The sequence below is a fragment of the Seriola dumerili genome, unplaced genomic scaffold, assembly GCF_002260705.1.
Source record: "Seriola dumerili isolate Sdu_G_001 unplaced genomic scaffold, Sdu_1.0 BDQW01000052.1, whole genome shotgun sequence".
Lineage (NCBI taxonomy): Eukaryota > Metazoa > Chordata > Actinopteri > Carangiformes > Carangidae > Seriola > Seriola dumerili.
The window spans coordinates 11,011,420-11,032,008 of NW_019174307.1; the positions used below are offsets into that span (position 1 = coordinate 11,011,420).

At 38.9% G+C, this 20,589-nt stretch overlaps 1 protein-coding gene across 4 annotated transcripts in view; it reads right to left on the bottom strand.

Moving 5' to 3' along the window:
• The window catches only part of grb14 (growth factor receptor bound protein 14), a 30,716-nt gene that overhangs the window by 9,725 nt on the left and 402 nt on the right, over positions 1-20,589 (bottom strand). The window contains exons 1-4 of one of the 4 annotated variants that reach the window (XM_022741031.1): positions 16,646-16,766; positions 16,013-16,227; positions 14,658-14,787; positions 10-166 (exon numbers count right to left, since the gene is read on the bottom strand). In XM_022741031.1, coding sequence (XP_022596752.1) covers positions 10-166; positions 14,658-14,787; positions 16,013-16,200 — 475 coding nt within the window. In that variant the 5' untranslated portion in view covers positions 16,201-16,227; positions 16,646-16,766. Of the gene's footprint in view, positions 1-9; positions 167-533; positions 818-14,657; positions 14,788-16,012; positions 16,228-16,645; positions 16,767-20,589 lie in introns of those variants that run through there. The other 3 variants (XM_022741030.1, XM_022741034.1, XM_022741032.1) reach the window with 3 other exon arrangements.

Genomic DNA, 20,589 nt, shown 5'->3' on the forward strand with positions numbered 1-20,589 from the left:
AAATCTTACCTATTCCCAGATGGGAGAGGTGTTCAAAAAGAGTCCAGCTGTGGTCATCAATGCAGTGGTTCTTCAAGACAAACAGCTGACATATGTCCCGGGCAGTGATGTCACTGGGAACCTCTACTGCTCTGCTGGTGTTATCTTCATTATAAACTTTGATTACCTGCAACAGAAGCATTGAGTTAACAAACTATTAACCAGGACGGGATACTTTTCACCTTCAAGAAGTACAAGCAGAATGTTTTTGGCTTGAGGTAATGAAATGACCAGTATTAAAAGTGAGACAAAGCATCAGATAATTTAATCAGTTTGACCCACATACAGCAGTTAGTAGGCCCTGTTTTCCATTACCACAAAGTATTCAGAAAATAGAATAAAAATAATAAGAAAAAAAAACGATGTGCAAAGCATTTTCCAGGATGTAAAGACTTGAGCCTGTGAAGAACACCATGCAGTAATCTTGCAATACCATATTGAGACATAAAATACTTAATGTAACACAAATTTATCCATCTCAAAGTATAACTTACCCCCCCTCTGTTTGGAGCCAAGCATGGTTCTGAGGTTGGGCAAGCTCTATAGCCTATCCATGGCTGAGTACACAGCATTGTAAAGGAGAGCTTTTGTAAGAAACATAAAAACACGCATCAGACGGCACAGCAAGTGTCAGCTGGGAGGCAATGAGTCTTTCTCTCTCTCCCTCTGCTGCAGTGGAGCTGAAAAGAGGTAATTAGACAAAACTGCCTCTTAGCCCAACGCTTTTCTGACTCCACATATCTGTGTTGCTGTGGCTCAATACCAAATCACCAGCTACCTTTCCTCACCACGCAGAGTCAAGAAGCCAGAGATCAATCTGCTCATTCACTAGTGGGTGGAGAGAGGGAGGGAGAGAGAGAGAGAGAGAGAGAGAGAGAGAGAGAGAGAGAGAGAGAGCAAGAAAGAGAGAGACAGAGGGTCAGAGAGAGTCACAAGGCTCCAACCCCCTCTCTATTCACATTCACACACCCATGGCAAGCAGAGTTCCCAGCATAACCAAGGGAGCAATTATAAAAGGTGCTAGTTAAATGTAATGCTAGTTGGGTCAACTCAGCCTAAAGTTGACTGGGGAGTGTATGGAGAATGGGGGGGTGGGGGGGGCATTTAAAGCTGGGCAGGACGAGCCTGATTCCTTTTGTGGAGATAATAGGAGGACAGAGCTCTCCAGCAGGGCTGAGGTTTGAGCCCTCAAGGAGCCGTCAGTAAGCTATGACATCACCTCTCTGTGTAAACCATTTAGTGTTTAATCAGCCTGTGTGGAGCCTTACAAGACAAATATCTTTGTTAGTCGATGTCTAACAAAGACAAAGGCCTGCATTAAACGGATTACTCCACCAACCAGTGTGTAATATTATATGTGTGTAAATGTACCCGTGTGTATATTTAACACAGCGTCATAACACTGCAGATTAATTATCTGAAAAAAATGTTGTTACAGCCGAGACACAGACACCAACAGCTGAGCACAACAGTGGTGCAAAATTCATATTCATTTAAAATACACAAACAACAGATAAAAAAAAATAAAATAAAAAAAGCGATGTATGCGCTGCACTGCTGGTCATGACTGCATGACTGGCTTCAGTTGAGTTGCCTAAGGAAGTGGCTTCCTGAGAATTGGCCAAATCAAATCATTCAGGCATCACATTTCACCAGGAACAGGGTAGGGTTTGTCAGAGGGTGTGGTATTTTTTTTTGCATTGCATTGCATTAGCATTAGCATTGCAGATGTACTTTGTTTGCATTACTTAGCACAGACCAACTGAAAATATTAGTTAGTTTCATGAAAAGTTTAGTTTGGATGTCGAGAAGACACACCGACAATAAATGCCCTCTGAATATTACATTTTATCTGAACTATGACATTAATCTAAACAAACATTCAGACCATAACCTGTCAACTCTACTTTATACAATAACCTTTTGATCAACTACTTTACAAATAGAAGAGACAGGGAGATTATGGTGTCAAGGACTTTATGTCATAAATTGTTTTAAATTTTGTGAAGACCGATGGCAACAATTTTTTCTGAGCTACTGTGTTCCACGGCGACACTAAAGACATTTTGCATAAGAACTGTTGGTGCTTTATTAGTCAAAAAAATTCAAAATTCACTTTAAGGCCTGTATGTTCAATGGTCTGCTGAGACCAGAAATTAAAACATTTGCAATCATGCTAAACACATCAGCAGAAACACATCATCCCAGAATCATGCTGTAGGGTTGTGTCTCCAAATGTAGATGATACTATAAATTCAGCCGTGGTCTGCAGGATTCCCAACAATTAAGCATTTTTAATTTACATAGTAACTATAGTGAAAAAAAAAGCATGGTTCTGGGGATCATATTGCTGGTCAATTGGTCGATCCACCAGCTTGGTCGACACTGAAAAATCTCAACAACTATTAGGTGAATGGCCAAGAAATTAAATACAGGCATTGATGGTCCTCAGAGGATGAATCCAACTGATTTTGGTGATCCCCTGATTTTTCCTCTAACACTAAAGAATGAGATTGGAATGTGGTTTTGGACTTCTTGCACCTTGGGATGAAGTGTATTAGCTTTGGTAACCTTGTACTTAGCGCTACCGCCAGGTCAAAATTTCAATTTGTCTAATATTTTGGTTTATGACAAATTATCTGCAAAATGAGTGACATTACAATCAGCCTCTGCTGTAGGTTGTGTTTTGTGCTAGTTAGGAAATATTACCATGCTAAAATGCTAAACTAAGATAGAGACCATGGTCAGCATTATAACTGCTATACATTAGCATGTTAGCATTATCACTATGAGCATGTCAGCAAGGTGATGATAACATTTAGCTAAAGCACTGCTGCGCCAAAATACAGCCTCACAGAGCCACTAGCATGGCTCTAGACTCCTCTTCTTGTTTTAGCACCATGTTACTACTGCTGTAAAGTGTGGACATCAAAGCCATACAAGCAGACCAGTGTTCTGTGAATGTAAGTACCATCTCCATGGTTACCATGATAGCATTATTTTTTTGTTGCATTTGCATAATTATCACCAATTATTTGTTGTCAAACAGTGGGTGTTTGGCCTAAAGCACCAAAACGGTGTTCATATGATTTGCTATTAAAAAGCAAGGCACAGCACCAAGGAGAAATGAATTCTGCTCTGCAGGTTATTTTAGATTTGCTAATTAACTTAACTGATGTCTGAGTCATGCAGAAAAATACCATAATTTTCCAAACATACAAAATATGACATAGTTACTGTATCGCAAAGAAAGAATAAAATAATATAAAACACACCAAGGATTTTCTATTTCATATGAAGATGCTGTCAGTAATGGCATTTTGTATTTGAATTTTTAACTAACTATTAAAGTATAGTAATTTTCAGCATCTTTTTGACCTCTGTATTCAGTGATGTGAATAACAGCAACAAATAAAAGTGGACCCATAGCTTGATTGGTTCCTGTTTTTCCACAATCAATTGAGAAATACATACAAACAAACAGACCGTTTATAATATCAACACATCGGTCAAATAATAATAATAACCACAGCACTCAATGTAATTACTCTGAGCACTACTATCAAATTATTGTATCATTATGCATCATTGTTTCAGACCAAGCAATTGAAAACACTGAGTGTACAGCACTGTTAATCATTAAGAGTTTCTAATGAATGTCCAGGCGAGACAGCATGCTGCGTAAACCGCTGGTGTCTTTATCAGAGAACACAGAGCTCCATTCATCAGCAAGTAGCCCTGATCCAAATGTACACATGCTTTCACCTGGAAAGCATTCATGTCTACCTGCATCATGTCAATCATGTCAACCTATTATGTTGCAACATGCAAAAATGAGGAATGTCACCTGGAGAGTTACTTCTCTGATAGATTATTGTTCCTCACTAAAGGAACGCAAGAGCATTTTGGCTTCAGCTGCAACTCATCTAAAAATATAAATTAAAATCTAAATCATTGGGTGCAGTCATGCCAAAATGAGATGTCGCTGTTGAAATATGTGACCATTACATTAATAAAGCAATATTGTAAGAAAAGTCATCCTCAGTGGACAGATATAGACAACAATTCAAGTCGATCTAGAATGTGTGGATAGTTTCATTTTGATCTGATTTTGTTCTGCCTGAATGAAATTAAATCAAATGAACATCTGCAAATCTAGTACTAGTATAAGCACTAATAGTATAAGATACCATTGTTCTTGTAGTAGCACACCATATTTGTAGTAATCATATATGCAAATCTTAAAATTTATGTTAAGGTAGTTTAAAACTCAACCAGATCAAATCTGGTAGTTTTGTTGAATTCATTTAAAATTGACTTGCTGCACAGACCAGTAGTGCCAAGCATAGATCTATGCAGCTTTCAGCAGTGGTGACACTGTCAACATTCATTAATTTTCACACCTTCCACATGACAGTTAGCTTAGTAAAAATGGACAAAAATTTTCGCCTCCTCCAATTCAAGCACTCTAGTTGAAATTGACTGGTGCAACAAAGTCAAAATCATTGTCAGTAGATATGCACCACTGCTGACTGGAAGTACCCCTAAAGCCCTGCTGTTTCCAAGATGTTCTGACCCAGTTGACTGGCCATGTTGATTTGGCCCTTTTTTACAGTTCAGGTCTTTACACCTGCCCATTTCTCCTGTTGTTAAATTACTGCCTAATATATATCGGACCATGAGTGTCATTCTTATGAGATAATCAACATCATTTACTTCATCTTGTGAGTGGTCATAATGTTTTAGCTCAATGGTGTATACTGTATGTGATGAGCTGATACTGGCCAATAATTTCGGCCCGCTAATTTATCAGTCAGGCCACATTCATCACTCTTTGGTGCTGTTTTTTGTAGCATTGTATCACAGAGGTGAGGGTTAAAGCAGCGGGCAGAGCAACGGAACATAATGTGCTGTGTTATAAAGGGCTTTCAATGAAAAGCACAAAAAAAGCAAAAAATAAGTCTAGACAAGGCAGAATAAATCCAGACATGGACTATGCAGGACTATATATAGCTTTGTTCAATATAAACTCCTCTATTAGACCTTCTTATCTCAAGGACAGGACAGTGTGAGCCATTTTGCCAATTAGACTACTATGGTTTAACCTTGAACTGCACTCTCACAGCTGCAGCTGTATCATCGCGTGGTGGTGAGGAGATGGCCTCCAGCCTTGTCTAGCTAAGACAACCACTGAGAAATGTCCTCCCAGCTCCTCACTGCTAGAACACTTGAAAAACTGACAGCCTCAACTTCATTTAGAACTTTCTCTTTAATGGCCAGACCAGGAGCTAGTTGCACTGTCTACTATATTATTGTTGGATTAAACTTGTTGGCTTCTACACATGAACTAAGTTACTGGGCTCAGACAGAATTGGACCACTTAGAAGTACAACGGAATAGCCAGAATACCATTTGCCTTACAGAGTATTCACCAATGAGGACATGAATTACTACAGAAGTCAAATCTTATCAAGCGACATTGATAAGCAGGCTGGAAAATTAGACGCTACTTTATACAGCAAAAATGATAGTGAGCTGCTGGAGGGGTTACTATTGTGAACATACAGTAATTAAATATTATTTGGCCTAATTTTCATTCTGCGTAGTTTGTTGGAATTGGATTGGCACAACTTGTTTTACTCAGAGCTGCGATCAAAAAGATACTTGGTGGTGGCTTGATAAAAATGAAAAAAAGTGTAAGTTATTAGGACATCAAAGCAGTAAAAAGTTATTTCATTGTTAGTATGATATACAGTTTAAAGAGCCCATTGTCAAAGTAAAATCTTAGAGCAAGCCGTGATAAAATAGAAAGCAATAATCTTATCATTAAATCCTTAAGAAATAATGGAGCAGTTCTAACGTAAATTCCTAAATTGTGGCTTGTCCCTTTATATTGTTGCTGAACAGATCAACTGATGTTTTGAACATGGACAAGTCTTGGAGGTCACACAACCAACACTCCAGTTAGATATGTCCTACCAATGTAAAGTACGGCTCCACAGGCAACACAAAGAAAACGGTCTATTAATATTCTGACTTAACGTGTGGGTTCTTCGTTCAGCATTTATGCTCCTTATTTAACTGAACTGCATATTTTACATTTCAGCATATTTCCAGAGTCCAGTGAGAGCCTGCTATTTTCCTAGTTTATTACAACATTTTTCAAATGACATCTTGCATTTGTGTCAAAGATTGACTTGAAAAAGGTGCTTCATAGTGAGCAAACAGTGGAAAGGAAAGGAAAGTCAGTTTCAACAACTAACAATAGCACAGGCAAACTGTAGTGAGTATGTAATCAGAATATGAACATATTTATGCAGATAAAAACTTTGGAAAGTTTAACATGTATTAGCGCTGTCAGTGCTCATCCAGCAACATCCGAAAAAACAGCTTAAATTTAAAACAATCTCCGATCAGGAATGGAAAGCTGTGGTTCATTAATAAATAGGAAAAAGCTTTAAGTTAAAGAGGTAGTACAGAGGAAATCCAGCTACGATTCCTACCCGCTTCTGCAGACAAAGTGGCGTGATGGCAGGCAAGGTGACTCTTCTCGCATGGAAATTCATGCTTCTGCCTTAGGTGCACAATTCATTACATGAAAAATATCCATACATGGTAACTGAAAATAAGGATAATGTACAAATTATGGTTCTAAATATAATAATAAATCCTATATATGGTATTTAAAACAAAACACTTCTATACAGCAACCCTGTAGGATAGTACGGAAAACCAGTTACAGTGAGATTCCTCACAACGAAAGTGTGAGAAACTAAATCATGTTGCCTCCCCACAACACAAACTCCTCCTTTGTCCTTGGGAATGTAAAAGCTTTTTCCTTTTCTCTCTTTTCGAAAGTTGGTTACGAAAAACAAAACTAAAATTGAAAAAAAGAAAAAGTGTTTTTCTCATGGTGAACAGAGTGAAAATATACAGGGCACAGAAGCTAAAATACTTGGAATCAAAGTAACAAATACTGCCAAGTGATAATGTCAAAACCACAGCAAAGAGGCAGAAAGATTTCCCAGAAAGTGCATGTGTCAGATTGTTTATACTGAATTTGTAGCCAGACACAACATGGCTATTTTAAGTCTCTGACATAATAACAAACATTAAGAAACTTTTGCATAAATGTTTTTATGATTTGTGCTGACATTAGATTTAAACATTGGCAAAAAGGGATCATTAAACAATCTGCAGTTTAGTAACTGTTTAGATCATTTAAAAAAAATGAAAGAGTGCACTGAGAGAAATACTGATTGATCTGTTTGATCTACATCAGCCCTCACTTTATTTATTGTCTTATTTCTTCAATTTATTTATATTACTACTATCATTATTACTGATATCTGCCATCTGCTATATCCCCATAAAAAGCCAAGTAATGTATAATACTAGAATTACCGCCTTGCAGTTCTATGTCTCCGCCACTCAGGCTAGTTTGAGGTTACATCTCTGTTTATCCCGAATTATAGAAAATATTAACCATTTGTGTGAAATTGTCGTAATTGCTGTGTGAAGTCTTGAGCAAAAGTGTTTTCTGAGGTCACTGTGACCTTGACCTTTGACCAACAAAGTCTAATCAGTTTGTCCTTGAATCCGGCTGAACATTTGTACCAAATTTGAAATTCCCTCAAGGTGTCATGGAGATATTGCGTCCACAAGGCCAATACTGTGTTTTGTGAGGTCACCATGTCTTTGACCTTTGACCCCCAAAATCTAATCAATTCATCCTTGAGTCCAGGTATATGTTTGTGCCAAATATGAAGAAGTTCCGTCAAGACATTCTTGAGGTATCGTGTCCATTTGAAGACGGACGTACGGACGGACGGACGGACGGACATATGTACGTACAGACCGACAACCCAAAAACAATATGCCTGGCTCTGGCCGTTGCCGGCGCAGATGCATAATAACAAGAAACTTTAGTGTTGTACTATAGCGCTTCTCTTCTTTCTTCTGCTATTCAGTGTACAATTTATTTTAAAATTTAGTATGTGCAGTATGTGCTATTTGAAAGTATATGGTATATAGGCTAGAAGTACATATCATGATATTATATTTTTGATTGGTGTTTTGTGTTAACATAAGATTTTGATATATAGTAGTTTACTACTGTATTTTAATTTAATATGGTCACGATAGATAGATAGAGAGAGAGAGAGAGAGAGAGAGAGAGAGAGAGAGAGAGAGAAATAGGCATCCAAAATAGCCCTTACTCCCACAGCCACAATTTATAGCCCACATCTGTTTTACTGTAAGACAAGACAAAGAGGCCTTGTAAATATAAGTGTGCCATCTTTACAGAACACACCCACTTTCTAGCCTCAGGATTTACCGTTTGATTATTAGAAACTCGAAATCAAAGTCAAAGTTGTAAAGGTAGACGGTTAGATTTTAGTTCAAATATATGTTTACATAGTTTTCTATAGATTGGTATTCTATTTCTATTTTAAAATAACTCATTACTGGTACAATATGGAAATATATTAGAGGAGACATTTCACAAGTTACAGCATGCAAACGATATCAGATGATGTAAATGGGTTGATGGTAAATGGACTTGCACTTATATAGCGCTTTTCTAGTCTTACTGTCTACTAAGAGCGCCTTACAATACTTGCCACATTCACACATCACACCTATGTACTCTCATACACTGATGGAACAGGCATCAGGGGCAGTTTGGGGTTCAGTATCTTCAATAAAGCTATTAAAAAGGTAGATAGATAAGGGAGAAACAATCATAGACCACAAGGAGCCTGAATTCATTGTCTGATGAAGATCACACTCACCCAAACTCGTTCAGCCTTATATGGCAATACTGTATATCTGGTTCATTTTAAGACAATGTGGTTAGATTCAAATCTATCTAGACTAAATATTAGTGGTGATGTGAAAGTTGTCAGAATGAGAATGTTTTGGGTTAGCGATTTTGCTAAAGTGCATCCCAGAGAGATAAAGCAGCTACTGTATATTGCAAAACTTCTCTGTCACCAAAACAAAAACTTGTAAAGCTACTAGAAAAATCCAGTACACTGCATTTCAACATAAGCATGGGTCTATATTTCTTTCATCTCATTTCCTTATAGACATGTGCAGTATATGTTATTATATTTAACGTACACAGTACTGAATGTGGAAATTTGGCACCAATCATTGTCCTCTCTTTCAACTCATGAGAACAGACAGGAAAAGAAGAACCTCCCACAACAGGGTTCATGTTTATCTGGAAACACAGCACAGTGACTTGTGAGAGCACAGACAAACAGACGCTGCTAGTTATCACACAGCTAAAATGAATTGGAATTAATGGAGCCAGAATGATAACAGAGTCTCCACAACTCTCATAACAAAGCCAGCTCCAGACACATTTGACCACAGCTGATTCAATCAAGACCCCCTTGCAGGCTCTGTCAGAGCAACAATACAGCAACCAGAGGTGCAATGGTGCGCATATGCAGGTACACTGTGTATACCGACCTCTGGGCAGGGGGGTTTACAGTATACTAACTTGAAAACAGCCAGAGACACATATCAGTTTACATCTTGCAGAGCAAGGACATAGCCAGTCTTGTTATAATCCTATCTGTGGAGGACTTTTGTTCCCTGAATTTAGCCTTTAAGGCTGTGCCTCTGCCCAGGCAACTGGATAAAGCAAAGTCTCTAGAATTTACAACTGAAGACTGTTCCTTGTCTTTGTCATTCCATAACTTGTGAGCTTTGTGGAGAGATATAAAGTGAATGATTAAAGATAAAACAGCACAAAGCACAAAAGTACGCAAGCACAAAGCAAGTAATAAAGCTTCATCAAAAGAAAAACTGACTGGCACTCATGAAACTGACAAAAAGTACAACATTGTACAGTACTTGTACAGTATAGTACAATGTACTTGCTTCCACCATTGCTACTCGCTTCCATTTCTTGGCCATTACTCATGCTGAAAACTCCAGATTTGGCTAAAGGGTGGGGCAAGGAATGAGGTAGATGCAATCAGTTTCCAGTTGTCATTAGAGGAACTGCAGCTTAATGCACTACCTCACTGACGATGGACCATTTCTCACTTCAGTGAGAAATGGATTTCCATGCATTCACATAGTATTTAGTACTGTCTGGTTCTGATAAGATCATACAATAGGGTGAACACAGCGTATTTGTCTGTGTATAGTGTGTGTGTGTTTCAGAGAGAGATAGAGGAAGAGTGAGAGGTAGGTGCAACTTGTGTTTGACATGGTATAATGACAACATATTCTGCGATTGACCTATTCACATCACACTACTCTCACAGTTTAATCCCTGGCTGTTGCTGTTTACACAAGACCAGCATCTGCACCTGTCATTCCACAGGCCACAGTTAAGCCATAGAATAATACCACACCTTGTATATTTGGTAAACATAGTTGAAATTGAAGTTTGGTAAAAATCGCATCGTTAACATCGACATTCATCAAGACAAAGCAGAAGAAGTGGGTTACCATTATAGAATTTACTAGCTTTGGTCTTATTAATAAATGTTAAAATTGAGAAGGACAGAATTTATGGTTGACCTGGACTAAAAGTTGCTTCCAATATCTAAATCCTATAGTTATTAAAACAGTTGATTCCTCTATAATATAATAACACATACTCTCTGTTAGGCACAAGGAATGAAAGCTATGTGACTCCTCTGATTCTAACTCCTTCAACTCTCACTTCAAGTACTGCATTATAATGAATTACAGCAATATTTAACCACTAAAATCAGTGTTATGATAAATCAGAGAAAACTAAAGCAATTCAATTGTTAAAATAAAAAAAGATGTCTGCTGCCATTTTCTGGAGACTGTGGTTGTGACATCAGCAATCGCTCATCAACCAAATGTTGATTCAAGTTTGTAAAATACAAATTATTCATCAGCTCACCTCTGTTTTGTCAGTAAGCAGCTTTCAAATGGACTATTAAGTAGAAGAAAAAACATGTGTCGATGGTTTATATCTATCAAGTGTGACCGGATGACCATGTAACATCTGCTGTAGAGAGGCTAAAACTCAGAGTGAAGAACACGGACATGATGCATGTTGCATCTGAAATAACATCTCTAGAGGGGCAAGCATTTCCTCTGAGTCATATGGCTGAACTGAGCACTCAACACCGTCTGGACACAGACTGTCTGTTTGTTTCTGGTTTCTGGTATGAGTCCAAGCATGACTGCCCACAATATTCCTGGAGAGTGGAGGTGGTGCCAACCACTTGGACTTCCCCAAAAACTGTTTATTTTGTCGTTGTATTGTGAAGATATACCAATTCTTCCATGATGTTGCACTCAAAGCCAGGTTCCACTGCCCTTATCAACGACATCAACAAAAAATTGTCCGCACAACTAAAAACATGCAAGAAGAAAGGTTTCTCAATCCAACTTATTTACAGAATCATGGTGTCATGCTAAAAGTTTGTGTTTGTGTCTGCAGTAATGTGGTGAAGTGGCTGAGCCGACAGTCTGAAGAGCTGAACCTTCGGCGTTGCCAGTGGGCACTTTTCCTGAGGTCAAACTCAAAAGTGCAGGAGGATTTTATTTCACAAAGTAACCTCTCATGTCACAGTTGTATGTCTGAAACAGCTGAGGTGGTACAGGACACACACTGATTTATTCACCATAGAAACTGATCTGTCCTGACAATCCAGTTGTCTCAACCTACTGTATATATAACAATGCCTTCTTATGTTAAGGTTAGGTGACTACACACTTATATGTATTCAGACATACAGTTTTCTGGAGGCTGTGACTCCTTGACATAATGTGGCCGTCCTTACTTGGTGGTTTTTGTTATGGAAATGTACCGTGACACTGCAAACACAAGGCTAACAGGGGACTCAGATAAACCAGACTCTCACGAGTGAAACAGCTTTAAAGCGATGTCAAGCAAAGGGTCTCAGTCAGACACCGAGCGGCTCGAGATACCACAACAGACGTCACTGCCGGTTTCTTAGCCTGCTCATTTTATAGTCCAAGCTTGTCCCTAGTAGAAGATTATTATTTTCAGATAATTGTAACTGATGGGAAAATTACTACCCCCCAAATAAAACACACACAGTGAAGCTCAATGGATAATTTTCCTTTATAGAAAATTTGGAAGGGTGGGTGAGGGATAAGTTGAAACAATGATGTCATGATGTTTCTTGGGTGCTACTGAAATGAGGTCATAACGCTGTGAAACGAGGATTGTCACACAAAAACAACTGTTCAGTCTGACATACTCCCTTTGTCTTCCCAATACTGCTGCTGACAAGGCTAAGTAAGAGGCTGTCAGATCCAAGAGTTGCAGACAAGGGTCTCATCAGCAAGCACTTTAAGATTTACTAACAAGGAAGCCACATTGTTGCAGAGTGAGGTCAACTGGGTGTCATTTTGCTCCTTCGCTGACAAGCCTAAGGATTACTCTCACACTTATCAAAGAAAATGCCAAATCCGTGCAATTCCCTGACCTGTCTTCACAAAAGGCTGGTGAGAGCACAGGAGAATCAGCAATCACTCTAATTTTCTGATGTGAAACCTTGAGTGTAGTGAGGAGGGAATAGAAGGGCTCTTCTGAGATTTTTGGAGACTCAAGTGGAGACTCTCCAGTGTAAGATAATCAAGCAATCTTACCACAATGCATACAGAGGAACAAATACCAATTTGATCACATTCTTGCACAAATACTCTGAGCACAAAGAAATAAAAAATAAAGGAAAAACAAAACATAAAAACACAACTCTCTGTATTCATTTGTCATTCTCGACCTGAAAGCAACACACAAGCACACAGAGTTCTAATACTGCTGATAGTCGTCGGTAACTGCTGAGCTCTGTAATTTCTAGCTTTCCTATGAGTCATTGCTTTGACCTGCCCCCTGCTGCTGCACATACACACACATATACACATACACACAGACCACAAAGATACTGAAAAACCTGAAATCAACTCCAGCATACATTACAGGGATCCACATCCAGGAAATATCTAGTGGTTGACAAACCAGACTAATTTAACAGCCCTGGAAAATGTATAGACAAAATCCATTCTGAAAGCCATGCACTTTTGAAGCAGACCCATAATTGTTAGCTTTCCAACATAATGAATGTGCTCTCTTTTTAGAATTTGACAGCGAGTTCTCTATAAATGTACAAATCAACTACAGATCACAGGGTCAAGTTAAATAATTTTTTGCTGTACATAATAATACATTTTTTACTGACTTGCACTCACTGGTTAAAAAAGAGAATCTTATTAAGTGAATCATTATTTATTATGATTTGTGTATCACCTGCATTAAAATTACAAGTTCATTAGATTTTAGGGGCAAGCAACAATAGGTTTAGAACATAATGGTGGTTTGACAAAAACTCTCTAATTAGTAAATTTATCTTCTCAGAAGTTGATTAGAAAAAATACACAAAATATTTATGACTAAGATTTATGTGTTCCAATTTGCTGGTAATTGATAATTCACAACGCCACCCTGCCCCCAAACAGCTATTGTCCAATCATACCTTAGCAACAGTAACTAAGCACAAGCTTTGGATTTCTTCACATCTTGAAACAGTGTGGGTGTGGCTGTACTAAGAGTGGTACTCAGTCTCTAAAGAATTTGAAGTGAAGTTTCGTAAATATTCAGCTGCAGTCACACTGTGTTTTTCAGCCAACTTGTGGAGTAACAACTGAAAAAGTCTGCCAGTGACACTTGTGATTTAAGCTGACAAAATCAACAGTTGTTGGCCAGCAATGAGTAGCCTTTCAACTTCTGTGTGAAATAAAAAAGCCACTGTTCCCAAAGTTACTATAAACTTCAGGTAGTAAAACTCTTAACATTATTGTCAAATGCATATGTGCTATGCTAGATTTGAAAGCTTGTCAGGCATAGCGACAGTAAGAAGGAGGGGCGGGGCTTAGAGAACAGTCAATTGTTGAGCAATTTGTTTTTTTTTTTTTTTTATTTTTTATTTTTATTAAAATCCACGTAAATGACATTGCCAAAATTGGCTTAACATTGAGATTGGAGTGAAAGCTTTTCCAGCACCAGTAGGTACTTCTCGACATTCAGTGCATGACGAATCACACACCCTGTGCTAAAACAAACGTACAAGAGTGGCTGTTGGGCACTAGGCCAGGTATTTCCTCGGTAAACCGTGAAGTTGTGATCAAATTTCAAATTCAATATCTACAGGTGGTATCGCACTTCATATGTATTGCCTAATTTTATGTGGTTTAGTGGTCACTGTACAGTGTGCACATTAAAAATCTGGACTCTCAAAAGTAATAACGTGTGTGCGCAGATTGTGTGTATGTGCTGGCACAACATTTTTATCATCTCCTCACTGCAACTCATTTCCATACTCACATAACTGGTTCAACTATCCATATGCCCTGACATTTCAGACAAATCCCAAGCCAAACATCAAGTAACTATGCATTTAATTAAATTTAAATGCTGTATGTCCTGCTGTTGTTTTTCTGGCACTTGTTTCAATTAGAGTTTGCATGACTTTGCTGCCTGGGGTAGCATATGGAAAAGCTTACAACAGTTAGGCCTCTTTTTTTCAAATAATATGCCTCTTTGTGTCACAAATGCCCTCAAGTACTGTAAATGGAACACTCACCTGAGTTGCACTACTTTTGGTCCATGGTAATAAACATTCAGAGACAAAGGGGGAGAGGGTTGAGGGGATAAGCTCAGGGAAAGGGTTTGGAACAGGAGAGGAGAATGAATCCTCTCCCTCTTTATTGCTCCTGAAGAACAAGAAAAAATTAGACACAGTGAGAGAACTAAACAGATGTTTCATACAATGAGCCAAGCATTGTTCAGATTTGATTTTAAATTCTATATGAGTTTGCATAGTTTTCAAAATTACTAAGCATGTCAGGCTGAACTGGCCCCCAAGAGTCATTATACACTGTGACATTGCAACTATGTATTAGACCGATTTCACAACTTGTACATTAGAGAGCTGTTACAACATATTGCTGGTTCTGCTTCTGTCCTATGCACAGGAATGAGGAGTATAAATGGAGCGAGTGATAAACAAACTGACAGATCTGACAGAAACACAAGGCTGTCTCTGCTTGGACCCCTTGTACTACCAGATGACACGCCCCAATCGCCAACAGCTTTTTGATAAGATTGCAGATAATGCGCGTGTTAGCCGCCCCTGACTTCACCACTATAAGATACAGCAGTTGCTAACAGACACAGACAGCACTTGAACTGCTGGCTGGAGGAAAGTAAGCCATACTACAATCAAAAAAATCTAATAATCAATATGTAAAGGAATTATTTTATCATAGTCACAAAATATTATGATACTCTTTCACCTCTTACAACCACTTAGGGATTCATCATTGCAATCTGTGCGTTTGGCACTAAGCAGTAGAAATGGTCCATGTTTTGTTCTTTATTTCTTAAAACACATTTAGCATGTCACTGTAATCTTCTCATGCTTAAATCAGTCAGACAAAAATTACATAAACAGATAATTCATAACACAACATCCCATTACCATCATGATATGGTAAGAAAGACTGACATTTCAGCACACTTGCACATGAGAGGGCCTTAGTCTCTGAGAGGTGCTGTTCTCTGACTGACACTTTCTTTACTGCTCTGTAAAAACAACAGTTACTGGGTTACTAATTATCTCCCACAAACTAACAGGTGCTTGATTTGATTCCAGGTCTTTAACCGCACCGTTGAAATAATACATTACATTTCATTGACAGCTGCATGCGGACCGAGCCAATTGTGTTTACAGGTACAAAGTCTACACTACAGCTTTCAAATAGACCTCTGTGTCTCGCTCCTGCAAATACAAAGAGTGTACTATTCTTCTGCAGGGTAGCTGACATTGTAAAGTGTAGAGTAGAAAATGCTACTTTGAGTTTTAGTGTAACTGAAATTTTTAATCCTATAAACAGACTGGCGTCGTTCATGGCAAGTTTAAAGAAAAATGAGTCATACCTGTTTCCCTTGCAGAGCGTAGTCCTGCTCTTCTGGGCATTTGGTGTTAGTAAAGGAGCTCGCAAAGGGATGAGGGCTGGGCTGGGAAAGCCACTCACATTACCCTTGCCACTCTGAAAAATCTCTACTTTATCTCCGAGGCTTCCAGAAGTGTGTATTTCCTCCAGTGTGTTATTCATATCACTCATGTGGGCCAGCTAAATCCAAGGCATCATCTGGAGCAGAGAGAAGAGACAAGCTGTTGGACTGGAGTGTGTGCAGAGCACAGTTAGAGCAAGCAGGCTGGCGGGGCTCCTCTGCTCACAGCTCAGCAGAGCAACACACACACACGCAGACACACACACACACACACAAGTCTCTCTGGCTCATCTGCTGCCCACGAGGGTGGCCCAGTGGGGCAAAACGATCCCTCCTACCCAAACATGATCCACCACAATAAAGATATTTTTAACGCAATGACTCCCAAAACAGTTATCCTTGCTCTGACACAGTAGCATATTAATAATCTACTAATTTGTTCAACCTTGTCAAGGGTTGTCTTAATATTGCTGCTTTCATTTCCTTCCCTTTGTTTTTGATATAGTTCTCTTTGCAACCTGGAAACCAGGAATTGTACACACAAAGCACACTTACACAAAAGGGGATGTCTTTAGCTCAATAATGAGTCCGGGAGGGCCGCCAGTACTATAAAACCAACTGTTCTTTTGTCATGGACTTCGCACAGGGATCCAAATTGCACTTTAAACTTAGTAGACTGTAGAAGGCATGTGGTTATACAGAGTAGCCAGCCCAACAGATTGGTTGTGTTGTGGGCTGTGTCATTCAGTGACAGGCTCCATGTGGGGGATGGTTGGGATGATAACATCTTTCTGAAAGGTAATGTGTAACAGAGTCTGACAGGCTATTTGAGATACAGAGTAACAGGCAGCATAGGGTTAAAGCAATATCTCACTACATTAACAGAAGAAACAGAAGACAAGGAGAATTTGATTACTTTGGTAAATATGACAAGCTGGGGCAGTGGTCAAAACCAAGTTACTTTTACTTTCAAAAGGAAGAAATACAGAATAAGGAACCTGTGCAAGAAAAGTTTGAAACTGGGAAATCTCTTGCTTTGAGATGGAAATCGGGCTGGTCTGTATGACCTGTGTCTTTCTATCTCCATTAATCCACACTCCTTGACATGTACCTACCAAAGCATCTGTCACAATAACAGAGCTCCACAAAGCTGGATAACTTTTTACCTAAGCTCTATTATACTCACTTAAAAAGCCTAACGTGAATCCAGGAGAAAGAACTGGTCACCAGAGAAATCCAAGGTTAAATGTGCCAGTGCTGCTATAGATTACACAAGCAGAGTTAATATCAATGTCTTGAGGGTGATTTTGGTGAGGAGAGAGCAGTAGGAGATGGGAGGTAGACAAACGGTTTAGCCGAGGTCCTACACTGGATTGATACAAGGACAAGAAACCCCAGGCAGCATGAGGGCCAGAAATAACTCATAGCCTGGAACACATTCTTTTGGTATCAGTCAATGCAAATGCTAATTACATTGGTGTAGGATGAATGCCAAATCTATTTTAGGGAGTTAATAACAGTGTCTCACATTACTCTGAGATACAGTTTTACTTTCATTATTTTGTACTGCGATGCATTTTGGTTTTACAGACTGCATTAATTTAGATCACTTTACTTTCAGTACAGAAGCAACACAATGGTCATAAATGTGCTAATTAATTATTAATTTACATAATTTTATCTTTAACTGATGGGCAGATGAAGTTTTAGTATAATTCATTAAATTATTTCAAAGGCTTTTTAAATATCTTTTTGTCATTATTTCATCAGGAATTCCACCATATTGGAAGTCTGCTGCATTAAATGACTGGAGTAGTTTCGCTCCCATTGCTTAAGCACCAAAAATGACACCATGGACACGGATTAATTGGTCTAATAAGGCACTGGTTGTTGCCATTGTCCCTTACCAGCTCCACTGTCAGTGCCACAGCACCATGAGTGCTTTCACTTAATTTGCTGGCCTATTAGTGGTAAAGAAAGCACTTGCACTGCTGCTCTGCAATACAGTTCAGATTTAAACAGTGGAGCAAACAGAGGTGGCACCTCATCCATGCTTAATCGCTCTACTCCAGTGTAGGGGTCACCTCTTCATTTTTGCTACGGCCAACCTGCAGGCCACCACTCGGCAGCGCATGGACAAGGGGGAAATGGGACCTTCTTTCACTTTGCTATCCAGTTGGCAATGGTGGCCAACAACCTAAGGCTATTGGGCATGTCCCTGTCAATGCTATAACAACAGGTAAGACTTCTGTGTCAGCTAAGAAGTTAAATCTGACAGAGAGAAACAACTTCTGTTCTGTGATAGGCTACGTTATGCCCCGTGTTGCATAACTGTCCCCCAACACAAGGACATTGAAGAGCACCATCACTATTAGGACCAGCATTTTCAGCGTTTTAAAGAAATAAGTAATACTAAAAACATCACATACTGTTGGACCTCTTTTACCAATGTTCTACCAGCTTTGAGGAGAAAACACAACGCTCAACTTCAACTCAGAGAGCAGCACAAGGACTTTGCTACAGACTATGGATTCACAATGGATTCACCTGCTCTATCAAGGCTCCCTGTCAATGTATGACGCTAATCCTACCTGTCCATCAAAGTCTACAATATCCTGTTACCAACTTCTCTATCTTTCTGAGGATTTTCTAAACCCACAATGAAGGACTTGGTCATTGCAGGGGTCAACCAAGAATGTGCGCGTCCCCTCCCCATGACTTGATGAGCCTGACTTTTGAGAAAGGTTGCATGGCTGACAGGGGCATCTTGCAGTATTCTCAGACTATTCTGGTCTTTCTGGACCGCTTAACTAGAACAGAAGTATCTCAACTGCAGGTAGAACCACCCTGGACAGCTCCTCATCACAACAAAGTACTCACAGCATGTCAGGTGATGGCTTGACCTCTTATTCTGTGCAGTCTACTGTTGAGTTACTTTGCTGTAACTGCTTTTGATGTTTGCTGTTGTACTGTTGATTGTAAGGCAGCAACTAATGATTATGTTCACTGTTTTGTTTTGTCCAACCAACAGCCCAAATCCAAAGACATTCAGTTTGCTGTCATACAAGACGAAGAAAAGAATCAAATGCTTACAGTTTAGAAGCTACTGGTGTTCCAGTGTTTGGGATTTTTTGATTAAAAAATTATTTGATTCTTATTCTTTAAGTTTTTGGTCTTTGATTGACAAATTCATTAACTGACGAACCATTTTAGCACTTGCTTTGACTTCAGCTAAGTGGGTTAAAAATCCTCTGTTGTTCCACCAACTGATCTGAGTACCTGTCAAAACAGAACATCAGGTGTTAAAGTCAAGGTAAAGCTGTCCAGCTCAGCTTGATGCACTCTAGCCATCTACTGAAATGGAAAGGTTACTACATTTGTGTACTGCGTGGGTCGGCTTATGTGGAATGCACAGAGTGAGGCATAGCAGCTGTTGGAAACTACAGGGAGAGGGCGGTTGGTTAACACTTGTGCAGCAGAAGCGTCTTTACAAAATCTATGTTAGCCTATTTAAAATTTGAGACACTAGGGATCATGCCATTTGTCACCACTTGGAAGAATAGTTATTTGTGTATTCTGGGTAAGCCTCATTGCTGCTACTAGCTGCCATTTCTCACTTGAATTCAATGCTTCATTTCATGTTATAAAAAACAAAAACAAAACTGGAGAGGCAAGGACAAAGTTATACTGTTTTCCAACGAGCTGTCCTATTTTTGAAATGTTGAAAATCTATTGTGAAACAGTATCAATGTGTCTTTGCTCCTGGCAGAAGAGAGTTTTGAGAGCTCCTTAGTTTTGATGCAGGCTTGTTAGTGACATTACATCTCATATTGAAAAGCAAACATTTCTCTTGTCAGTGACAGTCAATGACTGCCTAATGCCACTATCCTCTTCTCACTGAGGTGCTGAAGGAGCACAGAATACCCTCTTGAAAAGAAAAGGTACTTTGGATTTTATGGGATGTTCAGTCAGTGCCACTTTTCATCCATGTTCAACTGTGAGTAATGAGGAACTAATATAACTAAATGTACTGCAAGTAATAAAAAAAAAGTAGGGATGTAGTGATCCAGTCATAAAACATAATTCTAAGAAGTGATATGTTATAATATTTAACGTGTAATATATTTTATTAATTTGAATGAAATTTAACGTTGAACCACATAAAACGTCGACGAGTTTTACTAATAAACACCAACGGCATCGACGGGCATGACGCTGTTATATTTTTCTAGCATAAAGATTTCATGGTACTAGAAATTATGAAGTACAGTTAAACTATGGTCGTATTATATAGGCTTTAATTTTGAAAGATAAATGTTTGGTGTTAGCCTCTACGTTTTGGGGAGGTTTGCCTATCAGTAACCCTTATTTAGAAATGTGTGGGGGAAAGTTAGACTTCATTTGTGTTTTTTAAGACGTTAACTTTTCAACTACCATACATATCAAAGTCAGGGGAAGCTTAGTCACTATCCCGGTGTCTAACTACGCTACTTTAGACA